The sequence below is a fragment of the Pleurodeles waltl genome, chromosome 7, assembly GCF_031143425.1.
Source record: "Pleurodeles waltl isolate 20211129_DDA chromosome 7, aPleWal1.hap1.20221129, whole genome shotgun sequence".
In the NCBI taxonomy this organism is placed as follows: Eukaryota; Metazoa; Chordata; class Amphibia; order Caudata; family Salamandridae; genus Pleurodeles; species Pleurodeles waltl.
Genome location: NC_090446.1, coordinates 375295568 through 375317550, shown reverse-complemented (window position 1 = coordinate 375317550; position 21983 = coordinate 375295568). Strand labels below are relative to the sequence as shown.

Below are 21983 nucleotides of genomic sequence, written 5' to 3'. Positions count from 1 at the left end.
CTGAGTAACCAAATATTCTGATGTATAGTGGATTAGAGATCAGCAAAAAGATCAGCCTATATTTAAAACAGATGCAGGAGAGTCAAGCCTGTGATGTTACCCAGGTGATACTTTTCTTCATGTGCTGTCTTGCTTCAAAAGCCTAAATGAGGCCCTAACTCTTTATTTGCAGATGTTAAGAAGTGGTCACATCACAGTGTTAGCTGTCTGGGAGGGTGACAGGAATAGTTTGTAGAGCAAAGGACTGACCCAACTAATTCCCAGGACCATCCTTGACTATCTAGCTCTAAAGCCAATAGGAGGGGAAATCAGTTTAGACCCTGATAGAGAGGGTGGCACCTCATCTAAATAGAGGAATGGCTTGAAGAGGCCTTAAGCTCCCCAGATTAAGTAAGGGACTAGCCATTTTGGGTGAATAGCTTCTGGGAATTGTTTCAGCACACCAAGTGAAGATTGTTAGAAATGGGGTTACTAGTTGACTGGATTTTGAGCCCTGGTCAAGCAAAAACGACAATCCTAGTTTTGATAAGGCACAAGGAGCCCCAAATTAACGTGTGCTCAGCCCCCTGTTTGCTTTGCACAGAGCAGTCAGGCTTAACTTAGAGACAATATGTAAACTACTTGTTCAATACTTCAAACAGTAAAACAGTGTAAACATCACACAAAAATATCCCACACCAGTTTAGAAAAATAGAGCAACATTTAATAAATAAAACCAAAATGACAAACATCCAATCAGATGAAATGGAGATATTGAATTTTTAAAGTCTTTGAGAAAATAGCAGCAAAATGCATAAAGTGCCAACTGTGGATATCTGGTCTCCAGAGACCAGGAAAAAATCACAAATTCAGGCCAGTCGCAATGGACTGTGGGCGGGATACAGCGACCAATGTAGGCCCGCTGAACAGAGTTCCTTAAATCCTGGATTGTGGAGTGGTGCATGGACCACATCGAAGAAGAGTTGCACAGCTGAAGTGATGCATCAGTTCTGACATGCGGCAAGGCTGCAGTGCAAGGTCCTGTTGTATTGATGTCAAGGATCTCATTGATGGGGCTTGTGAGCCAAAGTCCCATGTCACGGATGCAACACAGTTCAGAAGAGCTACGAGGCTGTAATGCAGAGTCCGGTGCTATTGTCAAGACTGTTGATGGAAGATGCAAGGGTGTGTGCCGAAGAGGTATTGTATAGTAGTTCTTCTGAAGGCGAAGTGGGCTGGGATGATGATGCAAGTCATTTATGACAGGTCAAATCCACTCAGCAGAGGAGATGCGTTGGTTCTGCTTGGGGTTGGACCAGGCACAGATGCAAGGTGGTTTAAAGCCTGTTGTGTACCTGAGGCTCCAGATCAGGAGGCCAGTTAATTAGCACTTGTAGTCACTCTGAGTTCTGGGTTCAACAGTTGCAAGTCCAGTCCTTCTCACCCAGGCAAGAGAGCAACAGGCAGCAGGTCAGCACAGCAGGGCAACAGTTCATGTAGAGCTGCAGTCCAGCAGAGTCCCATTCCTTGTAGCAGCACCGCTGTCCTTCATCCTGGTATAGTATCAACAGGTCCAGAAGTGTACTGAAGTGGTGGTGTCTGAGGTCCTTATTTTATACACAATTAGGACTTTGAAAAGGGGAGAAACATCTAGAGGAATGCCTTTGAAGGGAACAGATGCCCTGCATTCCCTTCTGTAGCACCAAACTACAGGGGGAATGCAGCTATTTTTGTGGAGAAAGGGCACAGCCTATTCAGGTGTAAATGAGGCTGGGTCCCGCTCTTTCCTAAGATCATGCCAGTGACAGCACATTTAGATACACCTAAGCTCTCATTATGTGTGGTTGTATAGGAGTAATATACAAAGCCTAACTGCCAACTTCACCTAGTCATGTGACCAGAGACAGGCTGTAGGCACCAAATGGCTAATGCAGGAAAATGCCAACTTTCTAAAAGTACTATAATGCTACAAGGGTTCTGTTTGGAGATAAAACGTCTACAAAATATAACTTCAATCAACGCATTTTATGTCACCAGATCAATCAGGTGACTTAAACAAAAAACATGAATTAAAATTTAAACAAATACAATTATTCCACAAAGCCTGTCTTTGCTCCGTAGATCTCTATGCAACATCAATTAGTCTTCAATTGGATACTCTTTGCTGTATATAGAGAAATTTCAGGACATCACATATGTATCATCAATGTTTCTACTCTAGTAGGTAGTGTTTCTTTAATAAAAACAGAATGGGTTTTCCTCAGGACTAAACATAAATGCAGCCTGGGGTCATATATGCCTTTTGTCCACACTTTATAGCTAACTTTCAGCTACTAGCCAGGATGGGGAGCAAATTGTGGCTAGGGATCGATGTCCACACATTAGCCTATTTAAGTACAGAGGAGCAGTAAAAATATATCTGCATAAAACCGCGTTCAGTGTGGCAATTCTTAAGAGTCAAGTGGATTCCCTCGAGGAAAGTCACACTTGTCTTCTCTGCGGCATTTCTTAAGGGTCAAACAGATCCCCTCGAAGACAGTCAAACTTGCCTTCTCCAGAGACAGACAGCAATGAATAAATCGATGAGCCTCCTGGCTGCGTCTCTCCATATATCATTGATAGGTTATGATCTGTCGACAAAACATGAGTTGCCTAAAGTAATATATTTGTAGATGATTTACCTTCCAACATAACCATTGTAGCATTATAGTAATTACGTACCCAGGTCCGGAGGAACACCAGTTGACACCTTTGTAATTAATGCACTTTCTAAAAATTACAGTTTCATAATTGTAATTTAAAATCCGACTTCACCATAAGTTAGGATTCCAGAGACACTAAACGTGAATCAGTCATCTCTTCCCATTTGGAAATTAAGCTTGTAAAATATAATGAGACAACTCTAGTGTTATCCCACAGGAGAGATAAGCCTTGCAGTAGTGAAAAATAAATCTAATAGTTTTTCACAACCAGGACACGTAAAACTTAAAAGTACATGTCCAGAATTTTAAATACACTGCATCCTGCCCTTGGGGCTCTCCAGGGAACTATCTCGGGGTGACCATTATGTATAAATAAGGAAGGTTGGGGTCTGACAAGAGGTTTATTTTGCCAGGTCGACATGGCAGGTTAAAACTGCACACACAGACTCTGCAATGGCATACTTGAGACATGTTTAAAGGGTTACTTAGGCAGGTGGTACAATAAGTGCTGCAGGCCCACTGGCAGCATTTAATTTACAGGCCTGGCCATAGATAGTGCACTTTACTAGGGACTTATAAATAAATTAAATATAGCAGTTGGAGAAAATCAATGTTATTACGTTTTTAGGGAAAGGGCACAAGCAGTTCAGCACAGGTTAGCAGTGGTAAAGTGCACAGAGTCCTAAGGACAGCAAAAGTGACGTCAGAAAAACAGGAGGTCTGGAGGCAAAAAGCTCAATGAGTATCCACTCCAAGGATGCAAGGTCTAACAGGGAAATACTGAAAAAGTAGGTGGGAAACTACAAGAAAATTGGTTCAGTGAGACCTTGTGGTAAAAATATCTGGCCTTGTTGAGCTCTACCGACTACAGCTTCCAGCCTTGCCCCATTGGTGAATTTTGAACACCATGAAAACACTAAGCCATCCGATAAAACCTAGCACTGGGGCAAGGTGGGAAATGTATCCCAGTGTTGTACCTACCTACATGACTCGGAAATCCAGCTTTGACTGTGAGCACAATCAACAACTTCAATGGAAGTTTGCCATTGATGTATTCAACTTTGAGCCTTAGACCTTGCAAATCTGGAAAGCTTTGACTTCCAAACAGTAAACTAAGTCCCAAAGTAAAAACTTTGAGGCATTATACATGGTGTGTCTGATATCTGCTCCACTATGCTTAGCTTAAAATTGTACCTAGGTCAACTGTGAACTGGTACTTTAAATTTTCACTCTACTTTTTTCTAGGTCTTTTTTTATTTGTAAACCTTTTTAAAAGTCATATCTCTGGTTCCCTTTTTTTAAAGTCGTATCTCTAGTTCCCCTTCCTCTATTTTGATCATTTTGATGTCTTTTTTTTATTATTATTACATTTTTCACCCCTAATACTAAATTGGTTTGTGAGTTTTATTGTGTTGTTGTCTTGACTTTAAAAATGTTGGTCCAGCTTGAACTTAGTTTGCATGCTTCTGACGAGTTGCCTACTGCATATCCCACAGCTACAGCTACCAAAGGTTGAGCAGATATTTTCTAAGACCTGTAGGCCTACGCCAATTGTGTTTATTAAGTAGGTAAGGGTGTCCTATTCCAAATTATTAACCCAATTTCTGCCTGTGTGTAAAAATACATGTTTGTCATTTGTTAAAAAAGAATTGGAGGATGCATTTTTTCTGTTAGCTGTTTCTGCTGTCACTCGTGGTTGTATGCACATTGTCTTTGGTAAATCATTTAGCTTTTCAGAAGCTTGGGAAAAAAAATATTGCTTTAGGATTCCTGCTACTACCACCATCAGCTTTTGAATTATGATGGATTATATTCTGAGCATCCAGATGAGCTCCTTTGGAACTCATACATCTGACAAGCCACACATCCCAAAAATAAAACTGACAAAGGGCATTACTGATTGTCGTCGTGCAAACGGATGTCTGGAGATAAATTGACGCCTATTATTCGGACATTTATGTTCTTGCTGATGAGTTTGACAGGGGACCCAAGGTCCCATTTGTTACCATACTTTAGAGGGCTGAGGAGCCATGACTCACAAGAGGGAAAGCCTAGAGTTTGTCATGATGCACTTGCCTTAACAATGGCAATAATTAGTGAATTATGCTAGAAATATGGCATGGAGTATATACCGTGCTGTTTTGTCAAGCGTAGAATTGATAAAACCGTTAATATCTCATTAAGTAGGTTGTGGAAAATGGCACACGTTGTCATCTCTAAAATCAAACGATGGATTTAGTTAGCTTTTGCTGTGATAATGACATTCAAATCCGACAACCTTCGTACTTCGAGTGAGAATGTAGGTTTATGAGTATATGTGTTATCACTAGCATGTTTAACTGGGTCACATTAAATTTTTTTCACATGGAAGAAATTAAAATGTTGTTATTCAGCTATTTCTAACATTTATTGAATGTTGAATCACTTACACTGTGTTCCTACATTCTGTCTTTCAGCTGTAGATATGTGCACTGAAATGGATCACGGTTGTGACCACACCTGTGTCAGTGTGCCAGGATCGTATTACTGTGAATGTAATCCAGGATACCGCCTCGGAGAAGATGGAAAGTCATGCTCTCGTAAGGTTACTTACTATATTTAAGCTCCTCTTTGCACTGCACCACAATAGAAGTGCGATGCTCTGATTTCAAGAAGTGTTAACAGTTATGTTTGACATTATCTTTTTCACATGATACCAACAGGGCTTTATGTCTAACTAAACAAATCATAATAAACAAATAAAACAACCACAAATCCAAAATGAAGAAATTACACAATGAAAAAAGATTTTAACAAACTAAAATAATTAAACACATTAGGGCCTGATTACGATCTTGGCAGCTGGGATACTTCATCACAAATGTGATAGATATCCCGTCCGCCGTATTACAAGTTCCATTATATCCTATGGAATTTGTAATACGGTGGGTAGGATACTCTGTCACAATGGGTGAGATATCCGCCACGATCTTAATCAGGCCCTAAGTCACTGTAAAGAGTCAAAGTTTGTGAGAATAGTAATTAAACTTTTATTAAAACTGTGGTTAACATTTTATGAATTTATTGAAAATATAAATTTTTGATGATGATGATGATGAAATGGTGTATAGCATTTAAATAAGAAAAGGATAAGGGTATGTTTAGGTTTGGATTATTAGTCTTTGCATACAGCTGCGTCCAACCTGGGGTGACATGGTGAGCAAAAGAACGATGGATTGAACCCAGATCTGTGACTGGGGCTGAGTGTTTTAAAAGTTCAAGCACTCCATTCATCATGCTTTTGTGTTGCTTAACTTGCCCTAAGTGGGAATGGTATGCCCAGACGTGGGTCCTGCGCTCACTGTGCCACTGGATTCAAGCTAGCCTGGCTGATAAAGGGTGATACCTTGAAACTGGTCCCAGGATGCTTGTTTCAGGTCCAGGGAGGACCTGGAATGGCAGTTTGGGCTGGACTGTTCCCATGAGGGACAGGGTCAAGACTGATGTGCATGTGGCTGGGTCCAAACTGGGGTGGCATGATGAGCAAAACAAAGATGGAGTAAACCCAGGTTTGTGACTGGAGGTGAGTGTTTGGAAAGTCTCATCACTCCGTCCGTCATCCATTTGTGTTTATTATTTATAATGTGCAAACAAGTGGCAGCGGTGCTACAAGAAGGTAGAACAAACAATACAAGATGCATATTTACATAATGAAAAGACCAAAACAATAACATAAGCAAAAGCAAATTCAAATTTTTTAACCAATTTAAAAACGTTACAGTGTAGGTTAGATCACAAAAAAGCTTGACTGGCACTATTTGATGTCATTGGTGGTAAGTTCAGGCAGTTCTTGCTCCAAATACCTTTTACCACTGTACTAACAAAACAGGATTCTGGGGGAAGTAATGTGTGACAAGAACATTTGTGCATATTTGTTGTGTGGCATTCTGTTGTGGTAATGATGTGTCCTGATTTTTGTGCTGCTGTGCATGTGTTGCATTATTACTGCAACACAATTCTGTTGTGTTATACCGCAGGTTTGTGGAGTTCTATTTTGACTGTTATGTTGTTGTACGCTGTTATCTTTCAGCCATGTTGTTATGTTGCTTTGTGTATAATGTGGTGTTATGTCATGTTGTGTAGTTTAGGTGTATCAACAAATGCTCTACGTTTTTAGCAAAAAAAACACAGATTCCTTGAATGGTCCTGTGACTTGCAAACATTTACCACCATGTAAGCTCCAGGCCTTCAATTACTTAAGACACTAGTCCTCCCAAAACTGTGCAGAGATTGTCTTAACTCCCAGTGCTTGCTTCATGTGATATGGCCCTGCTGGACATAATCATCTTTTACATGACATTCCCCCAGGTTTATTCCTTTTTTTGCTGAACCTAGGAACCAATGTTGTTCTTCCTCAAACACTTGGATCTAGATTGCACTTATTAGGGGTGAAAAGTTATTTGTTTATCTCCTAACTCAGAGTTCGAAGATAAAACCATGAATCAACGAATACCATAATCCCTGAACTGGTTTATTGATTGCTTACTTAAGTCTTTATAACTGTGACATTTACTTATGCTCAGAATAGATATTAACATGAGACAAATATTTCCAAATATTTCATCACTTCCTAGAATTCACTGTTTTTGCATTGTGAAGCAGAAAACTATGTTGTGTTCTGTTGATAATAATAGAAGAAGAACCACAAATATTTCTTGGTAATAAAGGATCCTTATTGCCATCTGTGCTGTGTACATCAGCAATGCAGACATCCATCTGCAGGTCCAGCTCATTGTATTGAATTTACAAAGTGAATTGCCAAAGCACTGAACAAGATACAAAACAGGAGAGAAAGCTTGAGTAAGCAGAGAATGCAACATCAGGATATCTATGAACTAAAATAATCAAGGAAAGGGGGTTTGTTTAGAATGGGGTGAAAGGATTCCAGTGTTTTAAGGCAAAATTGAAATGGAGTGAAAGCAAGAGGGGGAGCAAAGAGATCAGGTAGACACCAGAGTCCAGAGTCTAGAGATGCAATTAGACAGTATCTCTGGGCAATTTTCATGCTACAGTTAAGTAATCACCACTGATGTTTCTCAGAGTTCAGCGCTAACCAGTACTTTATTCAATTTCTATATTTCATGCTGACTATATTGGTTCATTTGCCCTCAGGATTTATTACTTTAATGGACTATACACAAATCATCCTTAGCTTAGAAAGTGACTTACCATCACTTCAGAACAAATGTAGTTCTTCTCTTGGTGCTATTGATACCTGGATGAAAATCAGCTCCCTAACTCTGAATGCAGGGAAGGCACTCCAGGGGGTCTGCCCGCCACATTACAACCCTGGCTGGCGGATCTGCCAGGGGACATCCGTCACTCCCAGGAACATCGATCCCGATGGGTAAACAGCGGTCTGAGTTGTGTTCAGCCATGGTGGCGCTGCACTCAGTGCTGCTTTGTTGATCACAACTCAGCTTTCTGCCAGCCTTTCCATGGCGGTCACCCTGCCATGGAAAGGCGGGTGGAAAGCGAGTGCTGGGGCCCTCGGGGGGGCCTGCACTGTTCATTCCCATGGCATCGGCAGTGGAGGCCTCCCTGCCTAGCATCATCGGAATGTGCACTGTCTGATTTGCAGACAGTGCGCATTCTAAGGGTGCTGTAGTGCTACGGTATTGGCCACAGCTCCCTTAATGGAGCTGACACCAATACCATACTACTGTTCCCACAGGGCCGACTGGCATGTAAATTGTAATACAATCGTCCAGCGGTCAGCTTGCCAGAACATTGTAATACAACTGGGGGGACTCCACCGGCCTGATGGTGGCATCCTTCCTGCGGCATTCGTGGTCCCGTGGTAGGACCGCCAATGTTGTAATCAGTCCCCTAGTCTTTGGTAACTCTGCTCCATGGTCTTCGGATTAGTGGCCCAACATGTTAGGGTTCTCTCCACCTCCTTCTCAGACTCCTCATATTCTTGGGCAATATTTTTGATACACAGTTGATTTGTGAGGCTCATATCAAGTTAACATCTACCTGTCTTTTTAGTAAGCATTATTAGGAGCATGTTGCCTTTCCTGCCCAACTCTTCCAGAAAATCTCTGGTAAGTGCACTTCTACATGTTGGATCATTGCAATTCCTTGGTTTTCACAGCTACTTGACCAAAATACACCATATGGTTCAGAAAGCTTCTGCCCATCTGATTCTAGGCCTAATTATTTCTCTCCATATCTTGTTCTTCCCTTTTGGCTACCTGTTCACAAACACAGCCTCTTCAAATCTCTTTGTTTCTGCCACTAGGCTATTTATGACAACTCTCATAACAGTTAAATGGCCTCTCAGTTCTCTAAATACTATTCATCAAGGACTTTTGATCTGACTAGCTTCATTTGGTCATTGTGCCCGAGTTAAGGAGCAGTAGACTGGATGCCAGTCATTCTATGTGTTTACGGCCAAAGCATGGAACACTCACCCTCCTATGCTACAAGCAGAATGTTGTTTCATTAAATTCTGGAAACAGAAACCCACCTTTCCACTGCTTCCATCCAGCTGTTAGCTAGGATAATTCATTTTCAGCTTAGTGCCAGGGCGTCCCTTTTTTAAGCATACTTTTAAAATTTTCATTTAATCATTTGTTTATTCATTCTTTCAGACTGGGGAAAGAGAGGGTAAATAAGAATAAGGAAGAGCATTACCTCAGTAGGCACTTAATAAAACAATAGAAAACACTGTGTTGATTTGTACTTGTAAACAAAAATAGAACCAAAAACATAATTTATGTGCATGTCACTTTTTCAGTAATCGACCTTTGTGCTGAAGGCAAACATGGATGTGAACATATATGTGTCAGTTCTCCAGGCTCATATTTATGTCGCTGCCGTGCAGGTTATTACCTCAACCAAGACAAAAAGACATGTACAAGTAAGTATACAGTGCTGCCCTTGGTTTTCAGTAGTTTCCTGGGTTGTGTATTCAAGACAGAGCAATAATATTATATTCACTTGTCTTTGCAAATGTCTTTCTTAGAATGTTTGTTTTATAACCCTGCTCTTTGAAGCAAGATCTATATTTTTGGAATGTGGCAGGCCTGTAGAAGAAACAAGGCAAAATTTGGCAAAGCCAAAAAGTCTGTCTTTAAATTGATAATGAACACAAATAGCATTTGTGCATACCAGTATTTGCATGTGTTAGCACATAAAACCAGCCCATTTGACTTAGCCAATGCTTCTTTTAAATATAATTTCAAGAGATGACATTTTAATATTGTTGATGGGACATGGAGGGGGTCCAGAAGTGACTCTGACTTGTTAGGATACCATGGTAGTAAAGCTGAGAATGCTTTGCAGTGCTCTATGCTAACAGAGAAAAAAAAAAGATTTGAAGGGCTTGGCATCAAGCAGATCCTGGTGTGGCCATATTCTATAGGCCAAAATTTTAGTTTTCTTAAAATTGTGATGTTAGCGAAATGAATGAACTCTCAAGAGGATTTCAAGATATGAGAAGTGTAAAAGTCCTGCATGTGCATGTCAGCTATCTAAATCAGCAGCAAATCAGGTCCACCTGTATGACAAAGAAACAAACATAATGAAATTGCATTGGTAGTGAAATAATAAACACCTGCCAGTAAGAAGCACAGTGGTGAGATATTTAAACAGTGACATGTAGAGAGGAGTTTATGTTTAATCTGGCAAATTCAAATAAATCCAGTGAAATACCTGCATTAGTAGACAAACCTTTGTAAACATGGTTTCCACCTTATCCAAGTACAAATAAATGTGCACATATTATAATTCAACATGTTAAAATCAACATGAGAATGCACTTATATATGAATTATTAATCTTCTACTGTGAATGCACCTTCATTAATATGTTTAGATGCTCCACTTTACAATCAGTAATACTAAGGCACATGATATATTTATTGTTGATTACATTTTTATGTCACTCCTGCAACGCATAATGGCACAGCCAAAGTTATGCATTCTCAATAGCAATGAATGTGATCTTACCTTGCTCTCTGTATAATAAATAGCCTGTACGGGTGACAGTAGGTCTTCTGGGTACTCTACATGGAAAATGAGTTGACAGGCTGAAATGGCAGAGAAGACAAGGAATTATCATGCGTCTATTAAAAAAATCACAATTTTCAAAACAAAACAAATACTTGAAGTATGAGATCATGGAAGTCCTTTCACAAAAATGCCTGGCGCAGTTTAAGTAACATCAGGCTCCCTTTAATGCCCCTGATGAAGTCCCAGAAAAGTGACATCACATAAACTTGGACTCTGATGATTTAACAGGAAGTGGTGTCAAGTGACCTTTGACTTGATGACACAACAGGAAGTAACAAAATAGAACCTACAGGAAGTGTGAGATTAAAAAAAGGTGTACAATTAGTCAAAATAACACAAACTGTTACTAAGGCAGTGAACAATTTATTTAAGTTAATACTCATGTATAAACAAGGTTGCTGCACTGATATTACGTGGGTACAGCCTTGATATGTAACTGTTACAGAAAAATCCCACCCATATACAACTATTGTATTGTCAAACCGTCATCCCTTGAGGAGCACAGCACTAATGACACAGATTTAGCCCCACGTGCATAGGCACAGTTATACCTTCCAGGCATATCCTCAAGTGGGGAAGCACAGTAATTATTGTAAACTTCCATCATACAGAATAAGTACACCATAGCCAGCAGTAGTGTGAGTAAATATGGGAAGTAGGTCAACATAAATCTGAAAATAATTTAATAACTTCCAAATACAACTATAATACATAAAACAGATATCTCTCTAGTGAACGCACATCACATGTGGCCCTACTGCATGAATATAATTATCCTTAGATCTCTCCAAAGCAAACATATGTATCACTAGTCATTACAGGGTTAATGTTGTGTGGCATGCCACAAGTAACATACACATAACTCATAGATGTAATTCCTAGATATACATCAGTGTAAACAATGCTATGGTAAATGTGTAACACACACCTCCTAAGATTGCCTTTATTCCAGAAAATGGACTAGGCTCATTGTCCCACAAAGCAGTGGCAGAATAAATATGAAATAAATAGACATCACAAAATATTTGTTTTTAAAAAAATGGATAGGCAGCATTATAAAGACATTTAAACCTCTGATTCACCCTCAGCTTTTTGAGCTGCACAGCGTACCTACAAAATTCCATAACCTCCATAAAGGATCACTGTAAAAGTAGATCTCATAACACAGGTATTATCCAAGTAAACATATTGACTCCTTTGTGATACTAATAACTGTGCTCCTAACAGAAACATTGTGAGGCTAGTCAGCCCTAATAAATTAGGTATTGTGCCAGTAATCACCTCATCATTTAGTATGTTTTGAAGTGAGCTCCAGATACCATCACCTCACAGGAATTATTCAGATAAGGGCCTGTGGGTGGTACTGAGCCATTCAGCAAGCACTGGTCAGAGACACTCAGTAAATAATATATAATGCACAGCAATATAAATCAGTAGAGGTCTGCAGCTTTCTTCATTAAGTAGTATAGAGCAGTAGTCCCAGGAAAAAGGAATGTGTTCCCACATGGGACAGTACTTCATTCATCTCCAGTGCCCAGAGTTACTGAAATCACCAGGTTTCCTGCTTGCTGAGGAAAGACCGCAGAGGTAAAATTAATTCCAAGTCACAACAAGATGAATGCATTTAATTCCGGATGGCCCTGAAATGAATCCTATCTGAAACTCTCACCCATGCCACTCAGTCATCATTTCCCTAACCCTATCACCCAAAACAACATTGCAGTTTTCACTTGGCCTCTTAAATTCTCCTTTCTAGGCTACCATTACCCATCCAGCAGCCCTATCAACTCCAGGCATCAATGTTTCCCCTGTAACATGGATGGGACACACAAGTAAGACTCTGCTCATTGCTGCTCTTGCACCAAGCTTCTCTCTACTACTGTACACCTTGCAATGCCCATGTAACCATGCTTAAAACTTGTACATGGTGCTGAGCAACCTTTTGTTAGGAAATCTGCAGTAGGTGCAATGTTCTCGGTTTTCAACATCTTTTAATTTCATCCAAATTACAATTAGTTTACCTCAACATTCATGTACATAGGGAAAAACACCTTTTCAGTGTTATCACCCAAGATTGCTTGCCTTTTCCTGGACCCTTTTTTTGCTGGTTTTAGACTCTGAACACAGGGACACTGCTGTCTTGTGCTCAATGTATATATTCTGACCCCCTATAGCGTGGAGAAATTGACTAATCTCTGATTGATGTATCTAACTTCCCTATAGGGCTACATTATTTGGTACAGAAGCACACTCATGACATGAAAGCTAACTCTCCCCTGTGGACTGCAGCACTTACTGTGCCATCCACTAGTGTGACAAAAGAAAACATGGCTTACGGCCTACCCTGTAGGATGACTGCTGCAGTGTGCCCTGTGAAAAACTAACCCTTTTGAAAGGTAATAATCTCTCTTTTAAATCACTATATAAGTCCTGTATCCCAAAAAGTAGGGTACTTGGTATTTAAAAGTCGGACATGTAGACAAACAATATTGCCATGCTCCTACAGAGACAAAACCTTAAAGCCATTTTAACTGTGACAAGGCTAGCTGGCCTGTTTATACTAACACTGATCTTTGAAGCCTTTGCAAAGAAGTACCCTCTACACCAAACTTTAAAATTGGGCCCTAAGTCAGAAGGTAAAATCTTTCACCAGGATGACCCTGGTTGGTGTACCCGACCAGTGCTCCATCACGATCTGTCTGAATTCGCACTGAGGTCGTGACCTACCATGACCATAGACTATCATTAGCGCATTTGCTTTTTGGTGCGTCTTTCTCCTAACCATATAACAACTCACATCTCTGGCCCCCCTTATTGACTTTTTATCATTTCTGTGTCAATTTTATTATTACATTTTACTCAATTTTTCTAATATGGTTTGAGATTTTGTTGTGTTACAGTTTTACATTATTTCTGCTTTGGTATTGCATAAATACGTTAAACATTGGCCTAAGTTAAGCCTGTCTGCTATGTGCCAGGGGGTTGGGATCAAGTTAATTTATTGACTAATGGAAGACCTTGGTTTTTAATCAGCTGTCTCGCTCTATTAATTGCACAGATGTCAACTTCTCTAAGCCTAAACAAGGTTTACACACACACTTAAAATCTGATGTATTTGTATTTTGGGGGTAACGTAAAACTACTGTAACTTTTGCGTTCCCGAAGACGGTCTCAAATATGGCTGACACTAGAGATCAAAACGTCAAACTCGGTTCCACTTCTCTCTTATAAAGGTTTGGATCACCGTCCTTCAATCAATTGTTCTGTGCAATGGACTGATTACATAATCATAGACAGTGGACTTTTAATATATTACCTATGGTATAGAAACTTCAAATTTCAGCTTGTAGGTACATGACTGATGTATGATGGATTTATTAGTTTTTCTTCTACCCTTTATTCCACACAGCCTTTATTATTATTATAAAAATAGATATCTTTCAAATACATTTGTTTTTGTGTACACCTGTTATTTTAATGATTTACTCAGATATTTATTCATTTCAGACTTTGCCTTATGATTAATTCTATATGTCACCATTTTTGGGACAGACAATGCTTGTTGACTTAGAGTTTATGATTCCCTTATTAGCCTATTATCTTTACTGTGGTTGATACCCGAGCTCACCAGGGTTTATTAGGTTGCCTATTGTTGCTGTTTATAGACACCTTAGGCTGAATGAGATTTAGCGAACTTGTTCATTTCGAGGGCATATGCATGGTCTCAAATACCATATATTTATTTTTTAAGGTGTAACTGTAGTGTCCGCCTCGAACCGTCACTTGGGCTGGTCACATTTTGGCTCCTTGAGGAATCAGGGACCTAAAACTCACAATCAAATCATCTTAGACATGTAAATAAATGTAAGTAGGAAAAGAACATCGTAAAACCAACAGGATGTTATCTAGTCTTGTAGAACTCTGTATCTGCACACCTTGGAATTCATATAGCAGAAGTGTAAATTAGAAAGAGCAATAATCCAGTGACGTGGTATTGAGGGTGTTGCTCCTCAAAGAATAAATAGCATATAAATATTAATGAATGGAAAGGAGGAATCTAGTGATAAAGATATTTGCTGACAATGATAGTGGTCCTAAATTGACCAACATGCCTGTTCAGCATCTTCAAGAAGAGCACATTAAAGTGATATTTGTAGAAAGAAATATTTTGATGCCTCCGACTGAATGGACTCCCAGTGAACTATTCTGAATGCAGAACAGTCAGGTGCATCCAGAACTATACCCCCAGTGTTGTTAGCCTTTCTGAGTGGAGATGGGGTAAATGTACACTATTTTACTGTCTCATTGTTCTGCTGTTATTAGTATAGCTGCTGAGTAGCTGGTTGAGCATGTGTCTGCCAGTATCTTCGCCCCTCTTCTGCCAGACAAGATAGAATTATATGTAATCTAGTCAAATGCTGTTGCACCTTCTGTGTGCCTCAGCTAACACAACGTAACATAGATTTCTCTGTTAAATATCTTAAGTGTTGTGAACGAGTACTGTACTCAAGGTATTGCTAATTAAACTGCAAATCGTTTTTTTCACCTGCAATACTGCAAAATGTTTATTTTATTTGCCATTTCAGTGATTGACTACTGCTCATTTGGAAACCACAGCTGCCAGCATAAATGTGTTAGTGTTCTGAATGGATACTTCTGTCGCTGTAATGAAGGATACGCTCTGCAGGGTGACGGGAAGACATGTCAAGGTAAACATCTCGGTATAGATTACATACAAATTACCACTTGCAAAAATGACAGCTATGATGACAAAAAAACTCCACTCGGGTTAATGCTTAGCAGAAGTGTAGTTGAGCATTACTTCTGGGCAATTCCACGAGTATAGTAAATAAATAGCAGGCTGAATCAATGTGTGTTTCTGTGTGTATGGATGAGTCTGCATACCTGACTATAAGAATGTGTCTGTGTGTTTAACACTGGGCACTAACATGTACCACTAGACACTTAAAATGCAGCGGCCAATAAATCTATTTTTATTCCAGTAGCAGACCCAGGAACTGCAAAGAAAAATATATAGCTGCTTTTAAGTTTTGGGATAAATTTAGCAATGTTTTGTGTCGCCCTTGCACCACACAAGGGGGCGCATTGTAGACCCACAACCTTAGATTTATCAAGCCATGCAAGGCCACCTTACATGGCCTTGCATAGCTTGATACATCTAGAATAACTCAAATAAGCATAAATCACTGCTGTGCATTACTCTGTGGCAGGGAGGTTTTCCATGGGTGGAACATGGGTGTTCCCACACATCCACTCACGGACTCTGGCACATTTCTTGATTTACCATTAGTGGTAGACCTGGAAATTTATCAAACGACTACACCTCCCAAGGTGAGACATAACAAGGAGAAATATGTTTATTTCTCCTCATTATCCTCAACATGACACAAGTGTGCCTGAATTGGCACTAAGCAGCTGACAGAGCGCCAGTGCTAGGAAAGGGACAGGAATGCACAGTATCATGCTAAATGCGGCAAATTCCTGCTGTTTCAGATTGACGGCGTGTAGCACGGTGGCTTGCTGCATTGCACTATGTGAAAGATTGATACACATGTCCCTTGGTGTTTAGTAAGCACATGAAATAATGCTTCAATCTATTTCACAACATGGGATCTGATGTGTGCGCTATTAGAATGCAGCTTGACAACAATAAGTAGGAGGTCGTGAATACTTAAATCCTATCAGGAAGAGGAAATATGATTATATTGAATTATTACTGCTTGGACCTGCAGGCAATATTGGCTGTTAAATACCCTCCCTGCCTTTAAGGTTAGATGAGGGCCCACTCTCATCTAAACCCAATTCAAAATAGGGAGCTGAGCAGGAGAATGGGCTGCCATGCCTCGTCACCACCCCCCCCTATCCTTCATCCCTCCCCCCAAGAGAGAGGAGCTGCGTTTCGGTGTTTGAAACGTCACAAGAAGCAGAACAGCCAGGGGAGAATGCAGCATTTTTTAACCCTATTGTTCATATGATGGACAACTCCTTCTTCGGTTACACTCCATATTTAGTTCAAAGACTGCCTTTAGGTTGGCAGGGATTTGCGGATGGAAGAAGAATGCAACATGCCGGGACACAAGCACATTGGAGGGACAGTGCGCTTGCAGCCACAGAATATTCCCTTCAAAGGCTGGTAATGGTAAATACAGCCAGCAAAGGGGATATTCAGATTGACTGATCACCTCCCAATGTTCCATCAAGCGTGCTAATATTATGACAGAGCACGTGTTGATTCTTAGCTTCACTGATATAACAAGGGCCAGCCTATATGTCTTTCTAAATTATATATACCTATGAATCATCGACTCATTTTGGTGTAAATACATCATGTTATCCGATATATATATATATATATATATATATATATATATATATATATATATATATATATATATATATATGTATAAGTTTCAAAAAATGGTGAAAAGTAGTAGAGTCACCGGACGGCTGCACAATGTCCCAATGGATTGTGTGTAATACACAGAAAACGAATATCCAAAACAGTTTGCATGAGGTTCATCGACTTTTTATTGTAGAAAGAATATATCTAAAATTCAAAACAAAAATAAGTATAAAACTTAATCACGCTGTCCCGGGCAAATGTCAACGCGTTTCGGCAAACACCTTCAACTGGACATTGGCTGACATTTTTGCACACGTCTATTTAATTCGTATAGTCCTTCTTTGATTACACCAACACCATGTATCTTTCAAAAACGTGGCGGCCATGTTGAAACGTTATTACTTTCAATCACAGTAAATAAAAATAAATAGAAAACAACCTTATATGAGTGTCAAAACCATATCTTTGTGATCATATATATGCTACCAATGATTGGGTATACCTCCCTATTATACAGTTATCAATTCTGACATACGTGTCCTTAATATACAAAACAAATATTTTTTAGATAAATGTTTTCAACATATTTCATATGAGCTATTTGTATATATATAAATAAATTTCAATGTTGGAATAAATAGGAGGACAATATGATTTACAATTATTTAAAATATTAACCTCCACATTAATCCCAAATCAATTAGTCAAATTGATAATCAGTACAAATCAATCAATTTCAAATTCAATTGTATCCCTGCAGAGTGGGTACGGTCCATCTATGATCACAATAACAACCACAATAGATACAGGGCCAAAACACCACATAAACCACCTCTGCAGTAACATATCTGATATCTAGAACAGTCTAATGACCATTGCAAGAATGCTCATCTCATAACTGTAAAAGACATCATATTGACCCATCTAAAGGTTCATATAGTAGGGAAAAGTCTTTTTTTAATCTATTTGTAAAAAGACCATCACACCGCCAATGCCCATAAAGTGCTAGAAAAAGTGCAATAAGTGATAATAAAGTGCTAATCTCATGTGCAAAAATAACCTATTAAAAACAAAAATTGTTCAAAAAATCTGGTTATACTGCTCCCGGCCTGCATCTAAAGTCTTTTTTGACATATCTATGCCATAGTGTATAAGAAATTTAGCAGAGATATCAAATGCATATATTGAATAGAAATCTCACAAATGGACATAAAGGTCAGCATCTAAATTATGTCCCCACGGATTTTCAGAACCCAGAAGCAAAATCATCTTTGATTCCATTTGTCTCAGCTCTGCTGTTCTGTTTCCTCCCCTTGGATTGAGAATAATGGGTTTAATCCCATAAAAAATCATATATATATATATATATATATATATATATATATATATATATATATATGTATATTCACTGAAAAAAACAAAGGTTACAGGGATGTTATAGTTAGGTTCGGAACTTACTCATACAAAACCATAGAAATTCAGTAGTTATAGTTAGAGTTCTTTCAAGCAACTATAACTGACGCCATACGGTAACTATAACTCCCAACCTTGCCATGCACAGTTTTCTTATAAATAATGTTATTGCAAACATTGCAGTGATATCAAAGATGCCATACAAGATGTAATCAATGACATAATATGTGGAGTAATTAGCTGTGCATGGTGAAGGTGTGAGTTATAGTCACTTGAAAGAACTATAACTATAACTGTTGAATATCCATGGTTTTGTATGAGAAAATTCAGAACCTAACTATAACGTCCACGTAATCTTTTTTTTTTTCAGTGAAGTTCTATGTTTTTTTAAAGTAACATAATTTTAATTACTGTACCTTATTCCAACCCCCGCCGCGTAGAGCTGGGTGGTCGCAAAGCCCTTATAACCACCCAATCCTGTGCAACACAGTTTGCCCTCAGGGTCTGTCTCTGTCAGTGGATGTGTGAGCAGGTGCGTGAGTGTCTGAGTTGGTCTGAAAGTGGCTGTGTAATTCTATGAGTGGGTCTGAGTGGGTGCATGAGAGTCTGAGTGGGTGTGTGAGTGGGCGCCTGAGCCTCTAAGTGCATGTATGTGTGAATGAATTAGTGTATGAATGAGTCTGTGGTTTTTCTTTCAAATGTTTCCATAATCGTGAATTTAGTGAATATGTGCACTGTGATGCAAAATTATATTAAACCTATATTTTGCCCCTAACACATACCTATATCACACCCCTGGGGTCATATATATATCAAACCCTATATGTATGACCTTATATATATGACCATACTCAGTCTTGAGTTAAAAGAGAAAGCTGGACACATATGAAAAAGGAGAGGCTCAAAATCCAATTGTTTATACAATTCCAACTGGGAATATAAGCCCTTGCTTTTCTGTCCCCACTGAAGTCATAGAGAGGGATGCCTATCATTACCTGCCATCATTTAGAATTACATAAACTACTAGGCATACTGTTATTTGTTAGGAAGCCCAAGCAGCTTTCGACTAGTCCAGCAGGTTACAGAGGGTTGTTTCTTGCACACCTTTTCCACAGGGGGTCAACCTTCATAAAGAAATATGTAGAATGACGGTCCTATAGGCTCACAAACAGATCATAAAAAAATTCACACTGTAGATTTACTCGCTTATGTTTCTTTGTGGTTTTGATATATTCTCAGCATAACTCGGATATACCATGTCGACTCTGAATCTTAATTTCTAACCTCTTCATCTTGTTTACACACTGGTGGGGAATAAGTGGGCAGGGAAAGTGAATGCAGATTGTTTTCTGGAGGAGGTTTATTGAGAAGAAAATGAAAACGGTGACCCAAAATACCCAATAATTCAGATTTAGCCAAAGTTGCCTTCCACAGAGGACGGTGGAAAAGTGTAGACGTTATACAGCAAAATAATAATATTTTATCTAACACTGAATATCTTGATTGTTCCATTTGCAAATGATGTATAAAATAGGTGTTACTTACTATAGCCCAGAATATCGACCTTGAAAAGAGCTAAAGCTGAATTAGCATTGTTGGTGTTTGAACTTTTGACCTGCAGGTCCTATATAGATATCCACAGCAAGTTTGCAATGATTCCTCTCCCCAAAATTATTACATTATTCCCCAAAGCTTTTTTTTATACAAGAGCAACAATTAGGTTAAACTGATGATGAAACGAATCGTAAAAATATATTTGTTTCCTAATGGTTATTAATAATTTTACAAGTGAGACAAGGCTTCTATAAATTAAACCTTAATCCAATTTTGTTAAAAAATTGGGTGGAATATTTTTGTTACTTACATAATGAAAACTCCCATTTTACGATTCAAAATTTGATAAACACGTGTTCACCCCTCAAGTTCTTACTCTGTAAACACAAGAGGATCAGAATGACATTAGTTAGCACCGTGATGCAGTGGGCTTGTGTGGCACAAATACCCAGCCAGAGATAAAGGTATCAAATTGATGTAGATGTATTTGTCCCATTGTGTGCAGCAGCGCATAAACCCTTTTAGTCTCATGACAGCATGAAAAGCAAACATCTACTGTGCACAACGTTGTCAACTGCAAGAATAATAGAAAACAGATGGCGACAAGTGTTCTTAGTTATAACATTCTCTCAGCAGAGGTGCAAATATACCACCTAGCAAGGCTTGATAGGCCTTGTATTCCACCGGGCATTTGCCTGGTGGGCTGAGGCCCATGGAGGTCACCTTGCTGCCTCCATCACTTTCCACTGCACCACACGTTTAGTTACAGTAGGCATGGGGAGGCATCTAGAGAGAGAGAAACAGGAAGGCGCGAGAAAGTAAAGAGAAAGAGATCGAGATCAGAGAGGGAGAAGGGAGATCTAGAGAATGGAATAACGGAGAGAGATAGCATGAGGAGACGAAGAGAGAGGGCCTGGTTTAAACATTTATGCAAGGACTGCTTTTGGTTCCCTAGTCCGGCTCAGCATACTCAGCATTATTTTTGATTAATAAAAAATGTAAGCAGATTTTTACTAGGCCCGGTTGGAGGTTTCAATTCCGCCTGCGGAATTGGAGGAATTTTGGCTGTTCCGCTTTAGCTTTGTAACACGGAATTACAGATTCGTTAAAATTCCACCACTCATCCCGTGGGATTAAATTATGCAGTGGTTTCTAAAGTTTAGAAACCAGTGCATACCATCCGCGCCCTCACATACACTGCAGTGATAAACTATTAGTTACTGGAGAGTATGTACGGGCGCCGAGTGATATATGCAGTGGCTTCTAAATTTCAGGCCCCTGCATATACCACTCGCTGGCGCCCTTGCATACTATGCTATGATTGTTCAGTTTGCTCTTTGAAAATGCCACCAAATGGCCACCACACCCCTTTGCAAAACTCCACAGAATAAGGCAAAATATTAATGTAACACTGCAGACTCAAACTCAACCAATTCCGGTCAACCATAATTCATATTTTAATGTCACAAATACCTTATGTGTTTACATGGAGATCCTTCTTAAATATTGATATTATTTTCAGAATAAGGTGCCGTTCCCTTCATTCAAAAATATATATAAATAAGAAATCCACAAACGTTTTCAAATAATACTAACTCATGTGTTTTGCACAGTTTATGTAAAAGCTTGTCGAGATGTTCACAGTCTCCCTCATGCCTTCATTAAGAGTTGCATTTCATCAGAGCTGTGAGGAAAGGAGAATTCCATAACTTGTTTTTAGTGGACAGGCAGGGGAAAGAAAATACAAGACATTCAATGGAACAAGCACTGGCAACGCCAAACAGGCTCACTTGTGCCTAAAGATAACGAGTGGTTTGGTACTAGAGTAGTGTCAAAACCCAAGGGTCAAGCCATGGGTTCATCCCCAAGATGGACGCATTTGATATTAACAAGCACCTGTGATTTTTGTCACTA

At 39.3% G+C, this 21983-nt stretch overlaps 1 protein-coding gene across 3 annotated transcripts in view; it reads left to right on the top strand.

Annotated features, from left to right (window-relative positions):
* Nucleotides 1–21983, top strand: part of MATN4 (matrilin 4) — a 199739-nt gene that overhangs the window by 98062 nt on the left and 79694 nt on the right. For all 3 annotated transcript variants that reach the window (XM_069243826.1, XM_069243828.1, XM_069243827.1), the window contains 3 exons: nt 5138–5260; nt 9463–9585; nt 15325–15447. In XM_069243826.1, coding sequence (XP_069099927.1) covers nt 5138–5260; nt 9463–9585; nt 15325–15447 — 369 coding nt within the window. The remainder of the gene's footprint in view (nt 1–5137; nt 5261–9462; nt 9586–15324; nt 15448–21983) is intronic.